This window comes from Sinohyriopsis cumingii, chromosome 2 (assembly GCF_028554795.1).
Source record: "Sinohyriopsis cumingii isolate HCF-2022 chromosome 2, ASM2855479v2, whole genome shotgun sequence".
In the NCBI taxonomy this organism is placed as follows: domain Eukaryota; kingdom Metazoa; phylum Mollusca; class Bivalvia; order Unionida; family Unionidae; genus Sinohyriopsis; species Sinohyriopsis cumingii.
This window is the reverse complement of record NC_142962.1, coordinates 103,195,911-103,208,893: the sequence shown is the minus strand read 5'-3', so window position 1 is coordinate 103,208,893 and position 12,983 is coordinate 103,195,911. Positions and strand designations below refer to the sequence as shown.

General features: G+C 35.5%; 1 protein-coding gene across 2 annotated transcripts in view; it reads right to left on the bottom strand.

Moving 5' to 3' along the window:
• LOC149805512 (serine/threonine-protein phosphatase 4 regulatory subunit 3-like) overlaps positions 1-6,893 on the bottom strand; it is an 84,904-nt gene extending 78,011 nt beyond the window's left edge. For both annotated transcript variants that reach the window (XM_089950117.1, XM_089950116.1), the window contains exons 1-2: positions 6,810-6,893; positions 6,419-6,702 (exon numbers count right to left, since the gene is read on the bottom strand). In XM_089950117.1, coding sequence (XP_089806243.1) covers positions 6,419-6,566 — 148 coding nt within the window. In that variant the 5' untranslated portion in view covers positions 6,567-6,702; positions 6,810-6,893. The remainder of the gene's footprint in view (positions 1-6,418; positions 6,703-6,809) is intronic.
• Between the last annotated feature and the right edge of the window lie 6,090 nt (positions 6,894-12,983).

The following is a 12,983-nucleotide window of genomic DNA, read 5'->3' as shown; positions in this document are numbered from 1 at the left end:
TTGGCATACATGACACATGTCGAACATGTGAAGACCATAATATAATTATATTTGTGACAATCAAATCAATTTGTGACAAAATTGTTTGGGAAATATAATTATCATGTCATGCAAGAGAAAAAAATGACGTTAATATCACTAAATTCATAACAAGATTACTCGGGAATGTTTGTATATTCCTTACTGAGAGAAACTACTGGCACAGTTAAAAAAGTACGGGGTACGTACCACATAAATAAATACAGAAAGAAACCAGTAATGTTACACATCTCTACCTGCCACATGTCTAATAATCCTCCATGTAGTGGCTAGTAAGGAAGGTTACTTTCTTATCGAAATGCAAGCCATTACAATTTTTTTTACAACTTGCTCTAGAAATAAAACTCCAACAAAACCCTTGTCATTCAATCACAATAACCCTGATCTTCCATACTTTAAGCTGCAATCCCTCCACATACTCTGGACAAGGTACATGGCAGAAATTGCAAAATATTTCTTTTTTCAGTCATAGTAACCTTTAGCATTTATATTTTTTTGACCCCAAACTCAATAGAAATCTCTCTCACCCTAAGTGTATGTCATCCACAAACCTGGCTGAAGGTGCAAGGGTGACAGTTGAAATTTCTGTTTGTGATTTCTTATTTAGTCAAAATAAAACTATAAAAAATAAATCAATAGTTCCTTTCCCAATGTGCAAACCAGTAACAAAGTCTGATCCAGGTCTATGTGGTAGAACAAGTATTACTGTCAGTCACCAGGTCCAACCAACACTCATCCCAAATATAAGCTATCCACAAACTTAGATCATGGAGAACTTGAGTTTTGTGCAGAAACCACATTTTCCCTTTTTTATCAGTCAGTGACCCTTTTAATTTGTCACCATCCACCGCCAACTGATGTATTTCATTCCACCAACTGATGCATTTCGTTCTCACTGCAAGCGGAGGCTTTCCAGTCTCATGCAGATCTGTTCTGCAGAACAAATGCTTTTTATGCAAAAATAACATTTTTCTTTTAAGCGACCATGACCTATGCCCTTTTTTGATCCCAAAATTGGGAGGCTGTCTTCCCTACACCAAGTGCCAGGCATCTACAAAATCTGATCCTGGTACGTAATGCTGATCTAATTTACTGTGCGAAAACCTTCATTTTTCAGTCAGAAACCATGACAGTCAACATTTTCATTAAAAATCTGCATGGGTTCCTACTTACCCCAAAGTGCAAGCCATCTAGAAAGTTGGATAACTGTTGATGGTGGAAAACTTTAGTTCTGTGCAAAAGCACATATTTTGTTTTCTTAGTGACAATAACATCTGAACATAAAATGGGTAGGTTTCAGTTTGCCATGTAATTTAGTAACTGGTAGACAAATGAAGTTACTCTCTGAGAACAAAATTGGTAACAGATGGACACACCAGGGTTCCTGCCACAAATCTTGAAAAAGATTTAAGACTTTTTCCAGACCATAAAATTACAATTTCCAGACCTAATAAAGTAACACATTTAACTGACCTGCATAGCCGACATAATACTTTAGTCTTAAGTTTGGAAGGCCCTATCCAGGCTTTGAAGTCTTAAGTTTGGAAGGCCCTATCCAGGCTTTAAGTCATCAGCTTCTGCCCACAAAGGTCTATAAACACAATGTCCAGGTATTCTTTAAATATCAGGTACTCACCAGCAAACAAAAATATTGGTCCAAGAATGTCAAATCAAACAAACTCCAACAAAATTAAAATGAATAATCAATAGAACAACATAAAACTTAAATGAAATAATCATTGAAACAGGGTTCATACAGATCAGGAGAGCTGAAATTCACACAGACTTTTCAATGACCAGTTTTCAGTGACTATTCACAGTATCAAGTGATAATTTAAATACAAGAAACAAATACAAAACCAATACAGAAATAAATCAAAGTAATATGAAATGGAAATGATATTTATAAAGAAATTCATAGTAATCCAGAGGTTAACCATTACCCTTTAACTTCTATACTTTCTTCTACAGCTGCAACTCCATTGCCTTTACTTCAGAGATGCTGCCAGGATTTTATCTAATGGGGGCATGGGGTACCCATTTGTTACAAAAATAAGGGGGAGGAGTAAAACAAAAAGGAGGGAGAGGAGGAAATGGCCATAGTTCACCATATACCTAACACTACAATATCCCTATCTTTCTTCCAGCAACACTCTGTTCAAGTTCTATGAAATCAAAATCTTTAAAAGATGTTACCTCTAGTTGTATATGCATTAATCTGTTGATTTTTTTGAGCTTAAATTGATCCTCACAAGTGTATGAATATTGCCTTGTGGTGAGACGCCCCTGCTGATCGGGTATATACATAGCTGGCTTTGCTAGCTGGAACGAGTTTGGAAACTGTTCCTTATTTTTATTATGTACATTTTTTCACTGCTCATAGGTAATGTCTTTTCAATATTTTTGCTCCAAAATAAGCTCTGCTTATGTTTCACTTTCTAAATCACTTGTTCTGATAGTGGTATTCACTTCATAATTTTATTGTTAGATTATTTATTAAATTGATCTGAACCCTTATAAGGCTACATGCAGTTAAGCTCAAGGTATTTTGAATGATGTATTTTTTTGAAGATCTGGTAACTTTCTTCGATTTACTCTCATTATTACATATTTATGCTTCTGTTTACCATTTTAAAAATTGAAATCACAATTTTCCAAACTTTCGAAATGTGGAAGCATGTTAAAAAGCACTTTTAAGAACATAAATTTGTGACATGCCTACATTTCTTCAAGTGAATTCAGAAGACAGTGAAAAAATGTAATCCCATGTTATTCATATCTAGGATAATTTGGTGGCAAATTGTCCCCAATTGTACTGTAGAATTCACCTTGAATTAACTTAATCCAAGAAAAAAAATTCATGTCACTCAAAGAATATAAATCCGTTTTACTATTCACTGTTTAAATGGCATTCATTCTTCAACCTGTAAAGTGAGTAGTGTGTGTGTGTGTGTGAATTGGATTTTTAATGTAGTTTTAACCATTTTTCAGTCATATCGCTACAATGTCGGCAGTGTGGCAGTTAATAGTGATGTTTAGCACTCAGGCATCATAACTGCAGACATGTAGCATTATGTCCCACCCAGTCACATAACCCTGACACCAGGCTGACCAGTCTTAACACTAACCTCTTAATGCTGAGCACCAAGCAAGGCAGCTGTAAGTACCATTTTTGTAAGTCTTTGGTACGACTCGGATAGGGATCGAACCCACGACCTCCCACATTCGAGGCAGATGCTCTAACCGCTAGGCCACCACAGCAGTTGAACAGAGTAGTAAATAAAATATCCAGGCAATACATTAAAACACTCTTTAAGAATAAGACAGTTAATCTGTGTTTACAAGTCGAGAGAGTTTTGCATACAAAAAGCCAAATGAATAGTCCAGAAGTTTACAACTCTTCTACTGATGATCAGACCTATTAAAATTACATATCTAGTATTTGCCAAGTCTGCCTCAGTAATGCGGTTGATTTTTTTCCGTAAGATTGACCAGCTTTCAGTAAATGTGTAACAAAATATCATTAACTGCTATTGTACAGCTGGAGAACATAATTAAAAGTTCGATGCATTGACGATAAACATTATGTTCAATATAAAAGTTTGTAATGTATGCATAGACTTTATTTACCACTTGTACAGTTGCACAAACTCAAGTTCCAAACCCTATGCAGCTCAATGACTTGTTGCTATCTCTCAAATTTATATAATTCTTGGAAATTCTTTTCCACTTCACATGACGATGGCAATCATATCTTCCACCATGAGACATACTCAAATTGGCATGTGATGTCCAATCAACGTAATTGTGTCCTTTCCAGTTTTTTTCAGAAGAATCTGAACACTCCTTTTTATTCTTCTGTGTTGATTATTAACACTTTTCAAGAAGCTTATTTTCCCTTTTGGCTTAAATATGGAAGAATAATATTAAATTCCAAAAGAACCACTTTCTGGACACCATCTTTAAAAATGCTATAATCAATAGTTTGTTCATGCAGACTCTTTGCATGAACAAATAGGTGCAGTTTAAAGCATCTGGGGTGCTGCTGTTAAGTTAGTCTGATTCCCGGACTAATGTCACTAATTCTAAGATGAAACCCAGATCAAAATAAAACACGGATGAACCAATTATCCGGATTTTTTGGCAATGGTCATTATTCTGTAGTTTTTGCTAGTATGCTCTAAGTCCATATTTTAAGGGTAATTTTCGTAAGACTTACAACAAAATTGCAAGAGTTGGCAGGTCTGCATTCTCAGTGTAATATTTTCGGCTTTCATAATGTAGTCAGTTCCAGTTCAGAGCTCTATTTCAGTAAAGCTACATCAACCAACGCTTTTCAAGCTCCAATAATCTGATGTAATTGATAGCTTTAAAATAAATTGTCATCATCATCAGCCAGTATGCCTATTGCAGAATTGAACCATCTATATGAACTGCACTACGATTCAGCCTTTATGATTGCAGAGGCAGCCACTATTTTAAACATGCATTTGTAAAACTTCCTCAAGGCATGGTTAGAACTACGAAAGAACGTCTTGTCCAGGACCCAATGTGACAATTAGACTTAGTGAAGAGAAAGAGTGTTAATATCATGTGAAAGAGAACAACAAAAATTTAAAACTTTTTCCAGATGTTTAAGTTATTTTAAAAAAAATTCCAGACCTTTTCAATACATGGAAAAGCAATTTTCAAATTTAAGACTTTTTCCAAAATATCAGACCCATGCAGGAACCCTCAAAGACAACAAAATAAATACATTCTGCCTTATGACAGGCATATAAATACTGCATCACAAGTGCAGTTAATTATGTTATTATTATACAATTAACATTTGCTGGCTGAGAGAAAATAAGATTAGTAAACTAGCGTTCATTACTTTTTTCCCTGTCCTGGTCCAAATTGAGACCCTAAAGAGCACTATAAGCAGACTGTTGCGCAGCTCCATCGAAATTGTGGTAGTCCATGAAACCAAGGCTGGCAATTTCCTTGTAGACCAGTAGTTTACATAACTTCAATGGTGTGTCTGTGATTTGGATTTTTAACACAGCTTGAAATTTCAGTCATCTCACTACAATGTCTGCAGTTGATAGTGATGTCTAGCAAGAAATTCACTAACGTCAAGATAGCCGAGTATCACTAATATGAAGTACTGAATATCCTATTTAACATGATTTCTTGGAAAGACTTAATGCACTGGACTAACATTAGTCCTACAACATAAAATGTCAACCCTTATATTTACGTTATTTGTGTCAACATTGTACTGCCAACAGAAATTGCAGTGTGTAGCATGGTCCTCTGCCAATTGACTGGGGAACTAGGGGTTGATTTACAGGAATACCTCACTCACTTTCCAGCCCATATTAACATTTTTCCACATTTTAGAGTCTGATTGCTTTGGTTGGACCATACTTATTCTGAAGACTTTATCCCAACTGAAGCAAATTCTGACACAATGGCTGAAATGTTATGGGAGAGGATGAATGTTGAAGAGGGTGAAATGAGATACTAAGTTTATTTAAGAAAATTAGGTCATCTAATCACTTTCAGCAACAGTACTGTTATTCTTTCTCTTGTTAAAGAGCAATACTCAAACTAAAACCCACTAAAATGTATGTCCAGTGTATCCCCTAGGGGTGCAAGACTGAGTCAAAAATCTCCTTGGTGTCAAAAGTGGGGGTCGGACTGAGTAAAAAACAAACTTTGGTATCAAAACTGGGGGTCTCTGAAGCGCAAATGAGGGTAAAGGGAAACAGTGATGTCAATGAACATGAAAACATCAGAATTGGATTCAATTAGGAAAGCGTCTCCAGACATGCAACACAATGCAGTTTATTTTTCAGCAGCAAGACAGACACAGAAACAATATATATGGGGGATGATTTACACTGTATTCATAGATTAACATATGTTTTGCACTCGTCATTTGGATATAAAGACCAGTAAAAGTAATTTAGTTATAAGCCTCCCAAAATGTAGTATTTTCTTGGGTACTCATCCATCTTGCCATGACTTGAATATATATATGTATTATGGTTTGCCACCTTGTTCAGTAATATTAAAAGAATGTAATAAAAGAGGCGTATATGAACTTGCTGAACTGGTTTGAAACATAAACGTTTCTTTTTAAAAAAAAAGTAAAATAAACTATTTACATGCAACAGGGTCATATCAGTTAATAACGGGAGAGACTAGTTCTGTGAAACGGATACACAACACAAATGTACTGTAGTAATCGATAATGCTTACATCACTGTCCTATTTTTGGACTACTTTTCCATTTATATGAGAACAAAACAATGTGAGCATATTGATGTAACTTATGATTTTAACCCCACATATTCCGTCTCAACTATGCCTTTTTATTATGAGTACTGACCATCGGTTTCCGATCTGACAAGAAGCGACATTCCTTTCAAGCGCTCAACGTAAGCCGACGAAACGTGCCCGGTTCCTCGGTCGTCCCATTGTCGATCTTCGTTTAGCATGTACAGCTTCACTCGGCGCCTAGTACTGGTGTCCGCCATTCCGATTAGATTGAGGTTTTTAATTTCAAAGATTTATATACGATGAAAATATGTTTCAACTGTACGATCTATACCACATGTCAGTGAAATGGTGCGTTGTCCCTTCTCCAATCGCACAAATTCCTCAAAACCGATACTGAAAATAAAGTACAAAAAGGATAAAAGTACAGAAAAATTGATCTTGCTGGGCAAGGAAATACAAAATTTAAAATACTTTTCTTTCTTTTTGTAAAAATATCATACCTAAACGATCTATGGCGGTAAATCAATAGAAAATGTTTTCATATACATTCCACTATGTTGCCATTGCTGTCCGCCATCTTGAATGTGTAATAGTGAATGATTGGGGTTCACAGGTGCTTCTACAGGGAAACCGCTGAAAATCAAAACTTCCGCTAGTTCTCGATCCGGATCATAAAGACCTTTCAACACCGTCCGAGCGTTTACGACAAAGTAACAGAGACTAGGATCCCTACCAGCAGTTCCGAGTAGCAACCACAGCGGTAATGATCACCATCATCTATATATCCATCAATTATTAAGTCTGCCAAGAAATGAGTATGCAGTTAAACTTGCCAATATCATCTGTAATATCGATGTATAATCATTTTGTATATTAACAAATTTAGAGTATAAATCAGCTGGAACTATGATGCTAAATGTAAATACAATTCCTTCATGGTTTCTTATTATCCGCACATTTCCATAAGGCAAACCGTTCTAATATCAAATCAGATTGCGTGAGAAAGAATTTCACTTAAGTGAAAATAATTTTACTTAAGCTCCTGACTCTTTTGTTTAAGTTAAATTCTTTTTGTACCTAAGTGAAAAAATTTCATTTATTTCTCTTAAATGCCAACGAATTTCACTTATGTTAAAGTATTCTTTTTACTTAAGTACAAATATTCAGTTCAGTTTAATTTCCTTTCTTTCAAATAAAATCAAGAGACAATTTCACTTATTTGTAAAGCTCGTTAACTGAAATAAATACCAATCTCATAGCAAAAATCGTGTTCATTTGAGTGAAATGATGTATAATGATAACAAACGTTATTCTGCAATCTCTGTTTTTCTTAATCACAATGACCGTTGGCATTTTGACTCCCAAATCAGTAGGCTTCTTCTATACCTTAAGTGCTAGCCACCCAACAACTTTTGTCTAAGTAGGACCTTTGGTCATTCTTTTTGGTTAAGTTTATTTACAAGCTTTCACGAAAGTACGTCGTTGAGATTTTTTTTATGCATAACCTATTTTCATTTTTACAGTGAAATTGACCTCCAACATTGACATCAGAATCAATGGGAATTTTCCTTATTCCAAGTGCAAGCCATACACACACATCCACATTGTTTGGCCCACGTTTGCAACATAGAACTAAGTTATTTTGCAAAACAAAAAAAAGTTTTTGGTTCCTTTTCACATTCTCCAAGTGCAAACTCAAGAAAGTGTGGTATCTATATTTGATGTAAAATGAACGCAATTGTGCGAAAACCATTTTTGTCCTTTCAGTCACCCTGACCTTTACCTTTTCGTGCAACCCCCCCCCCCCCATCGACAAAGTGTGATCAAGGTACGGGGGGGGGGGCGGCAAGTCATGCGAACGTACCCCAATATATACTTTAGCTCTGACACTAGGGAAAACAACAATATCTGTTGTTCACTACAAATAAATAAAAATAAATATTGTGGGCCTAAAATAAACTAATCTTTCCAGGTTTGTTTATTCACACAAGTTTAGCATTATACCAGAATTACGAAGTGTTTGTACTTTTTCACTACACGCGCAAACACACACAATCACAATGGAGCAAACGGGTTTAATTTTTTTTAATTTTTTATCGTTTAAAGACAAAGGCATAAACAGCATACAAACGAAAGTGGCAATGATAGTAGTGTTTTTTTTTTTTAACAGAGGTCTATGAACTTGAAGAAAGCCGCTTGTTGTTGTTGTCGTTGATATATGAGAAGTTAACGACAATATCCATGACGGCTAGAAATACCCATCGGTCTCAGCCTGCGACAGGAACAAGGGCAGAAGTATCATTATGGAGTTTGGGATTTTCTTACTGATATGTCAAAGCCTTCTGTACCACATGATTTTACCCTTAAATCGCTCAGTAGAGAGTAAATTACACTCGTGAACCCGCGGTGAGCCTCTCCCTGTTGTTAGCCTCAATTGATGTTACTAGACCAGGTCAAAGCACAGGGGTTCGTTACAAAGAAATTTGTGGTATCCGTCCATGCATCAAGGCAACCTGTAACAATATATATTATGTATATAGAAAATATAACTTTCAGCTACTACAATATATATTATATATATGTTATATTGTTACAGGTTATAACACCCATCCCTTCGTTCATGGATGGATACTCCAAATTTTCTTTGTAACGAATCCCTCCCTCTAGGTCAAAGCACTATTTTTACGAGGCGCCGTATTGGACAAAAGCTGGTCCTATTATAAGTTGCAGTTGAAATTTTGATGTCGTTTGTTAAGAAATCCAATATCACGTGTTGGACCAAGGTGCATGTCCTTAAATTTTCATTTTTTAGATCGAGATTTTAGATTTTATATGTTAAATTATACAGTGGTAGTTTAAAGTTCTATTTCCTACGTCGACGTTTTACAGTGTTATTTTGAATTACACAGCGGTGGTTGAAATTTCAATATCATATGTCGAGAATGCCTAATTCACACGTTGTATGCAACTGTTTGTGATGAAATTTTCATTTCATATGGCGAGTATTTAGATTTTATCTGCTGAATTTCACAGCAACGATAAGCAGCCTGTTTGTTTAAAAACAACGCAGTCCATTCACGAGAGCGACCTCTAGCGAAGAAATTCGTAGTAATTATCGACCTATGAATGGTAACTTTCAAACTATAAATGCATGAAATGTAATTGAATACACGAATGATGTATCTTATCACTCGTATTATTATTATTATTATTATTATTATTATTAATTATGGAAGTGGACATTTTGTAACGTTACTTTTAACACCAACACATCATTTCATCATATAAAAATAACAATTCTGACAAGCACAGTAAAATGTCCAGTCACCGCTGTGTAATTCAACAGATACAATCTAAAAACTCAACATACGAAATGGAACTCTCAGCACAATCAATGTGATTCAACATGTTAAATTGAAACTCTAGACATATAACATTAAAATTCCAACAACCGCCGTGTAATTCAGAAGATACAATCTAAAAACTCAACATTGGACATCGAATTTCCAACCAGCGCTGTGTAATTCAACAGATGAAATCTAAATACTTAACATATGAAATGGAACTTTAGAATTAAACTCTTTCAACCAATACGTAAATTAGGAATTATCGACGTATGACATTGAAATTTCAACCACCGCCGTGTAATTCAAACGACGAAATCTAAACCTTCGACACAGAAAATATAACTTTCAACTACTACTGTTTAATTCAACATATATAATCTAAAATCTCGACCTAGAAAATGGAACTTTAATGACAGGCATTTTTGATGCAACACGTCAAATTGGAATTCTGGACACATGACATTAAAATTTCAGCGTTAACGTTCTGATTGGACTAGCTTTTGTCCGCTACGGCGTCTCATATATTTTAGCTACCTTCCACTGTATTAATTGATCGCATGGTGCATTGATAGCACTGTTTTCATTGATCGCATCGTGCATTTTAACATATATTGTACAGAGACTGTTTTCTATGGGAATATATGTCACAGAGAATATCTTTGGTGAGAAAATTTTATATTGTTTGCTTCTGTTATGGTTACATATTATTTCATTGAGACTGTGTGCGAATATGTTATATTAACTCTTTTTGCGGTGTTAATTATATAAAAGGTGAAAAATTCACAAATGCATATATATTTTGAAAGAATTTATGAGTATATACAGTTCAGGGATTACCAGAGCAGTATAGTATTTCGACTTTTTTAAAAAAAAATTCGGTGTTTCATTTTTAAATAGCATTTTACAGGTTTGTCACAGTGGCATAAACGACGCTGGATGATTTTTAGAAGATGCATCTGGATCATGTCGATAAATTAATTGACTTAGGAACTAATTTATTACAACAATGATGTAAAATTGGTCAATTATCTTGGTTAAAAAGAAAACAATCAAAAGCGTGTAAAGTCATTATTTAAAATTTTGGAGGATAAAATTAATTAAGTCGCTAGCGTTCAATACACCACTCAGCATGGATGAAGCCAATAGGATAGACTTTGTTTGAGTTATACTGCACTACGTTAGGAGTGTATTATATATCTTCCTAAATACTCAATAGTGCCCTTTAATTTTAAACTCATTCTACTTTTCTACCTGAAGCAGAATAATAAAACGAACACACTACAAGAAACACTGTGATTGAATATCTGCTTGATTCCAATGTAAATACGCATGCGTGGTTTAACAAACACAATAACGATATACACGGCACATGGCACCGCCCAGCGACCATTTAACTTGGTATTGTACCGCGCTCAACTGTCACACACATGCTTTTTGTTTTGATGACCCCAGCTACGTACTATATAAATCAAAACATTTTGACCAGAAAAAATGTATCATGGAAAATTTGCAAAGTTTGGGCGTGAGAGATCATTTATCAAGCGGAAAATACGGCCTCTTCGTCATCTGGGCTTACATGCTCCAAGGCTCTTGCTTTTCTTTTAAAAAACAAAAAATAGCAACAAAAAAGGCGTTTCTTCAGTAGCATTTTATTTTTCTTTGAACGTATATCCTGAACTGATGTGCAATATGGGACATGATCATTTACCCAGCGGAAAATAAGATCTCTTCGTGCTATAGGCTTATCGGCTCTGAGGCTCTTGCTTTTCTACTAAAACCCGCCTTCTTTAGTCGTATTTTAATTTTCTTTGAACTTATTGCCGGAGTGACGCTTACTATGGGACGTATCTGAAAGAGACGAGATAGCACCCGACCTTAATGAACCTTGCTATGCTATTTTGCTATATGCTGTAGATATCACGATTCAATGTCTGTACCATTCGATTTGCAGATCATTAGGACCGGTTCTGCTGAATAAGTATTTAAATGATCAGAATGGTATTGTCAAAACTGTATGTCTCGAGATTGTCACAAAGCCATCATATGTCATAAAGCCATCAATGGACAGTGCAGATACCACGTTCAGTCGCTTGCCTGGTCGAAAGTTTCTTTAGTGACTTAGTGAACTCATCAATATCGTCAACTTTATTCTCTCTACTTTCACATGGATCAGACAGCTTGCTTAGTTCTTTATGAACTCATCAATATCGTCAACTTTATTATCTCTACTTTCACATGGATCAGACAGCTTGCTTAGTTCATTAACAAACAAAATCTAATAAATTAACAGCTACGGTATGAGGTACATGAACGTGCATTGTTTGTTACAATAAGAACGTGCATTGTTTGTTACAATAAAAAGCTTTCCTAATACACTGTACGATTTTTAATGGAGAAAATGAGCATATAATAATATTGGATATCAACGGTGCACCGGGGGGTTTATCCCATTAGATCTTCCACAATTTCTTGCCTAACAATTCTTCTGTCTAAAGTCTTGTTGAGAAATCAGAAAACGTGGGTCAATGTTTTGCTATATGGACCAGGTATTTTAACATCCAGTGATACACACACTAGACGTGCTTGTGCCCAGACTGAGGCAAAATGTCGTGAGTTCTTGACGACTTTAGTATCAGCGAGATCTGATTCAATGCCAGTGGTGAAAATATTATCGAACTTATTTATATTTTTATGTTTACACGGTTTAGAATTTGAAACGTTAGAAACACGTGCCGTGGCGCACTAACACCTTGTTTGATACTTATTTGCCAGAAGAAGTTTCCTCAAATAGTGCTTTGCGTTAAGTCTGTGGTCATTGTAGGAATGACATCGTAGATGTTCCGCCATATCCGATAAATGCTGTCAAACGTTCGTCTAAGGTAGCCATAGTAATAGTTGAGGGACACCCTGGAGGCATCCAAAGCTTAGTTTCAATCACTCCGCTTTACTGCCGGCAGAAGCATTAGCATAATGCAAATCGCACCATTAATGGTATGGAGCTTATGCGTTAACTAAGCTGTGTTCCGCCCAGAAAATAAGTTTCAGAACTTGTCTGCAAATCTAAATATGTGCTAGAGTGGAATGGTGCAGGAAAACTCACCGCGATCGTTAAGCTGTTTTCGTTCAGTTGCAAAGCTAAGGTTTAATGTCGGGTTGGTGCCAACCAGTGTGTGGCCGCCGCATAGTGTTTTTTTTTTTTTTTTTTTTTTTTTTTTTTTTTTTTTTTTTTTAATCCGATGGTTTGAGACAAATTTGGTGCATTCAGTAAACTTGCTTTTGGATTGGTCCACGATTGCACACTGATACTGGGATATCTACAAGTGAGGT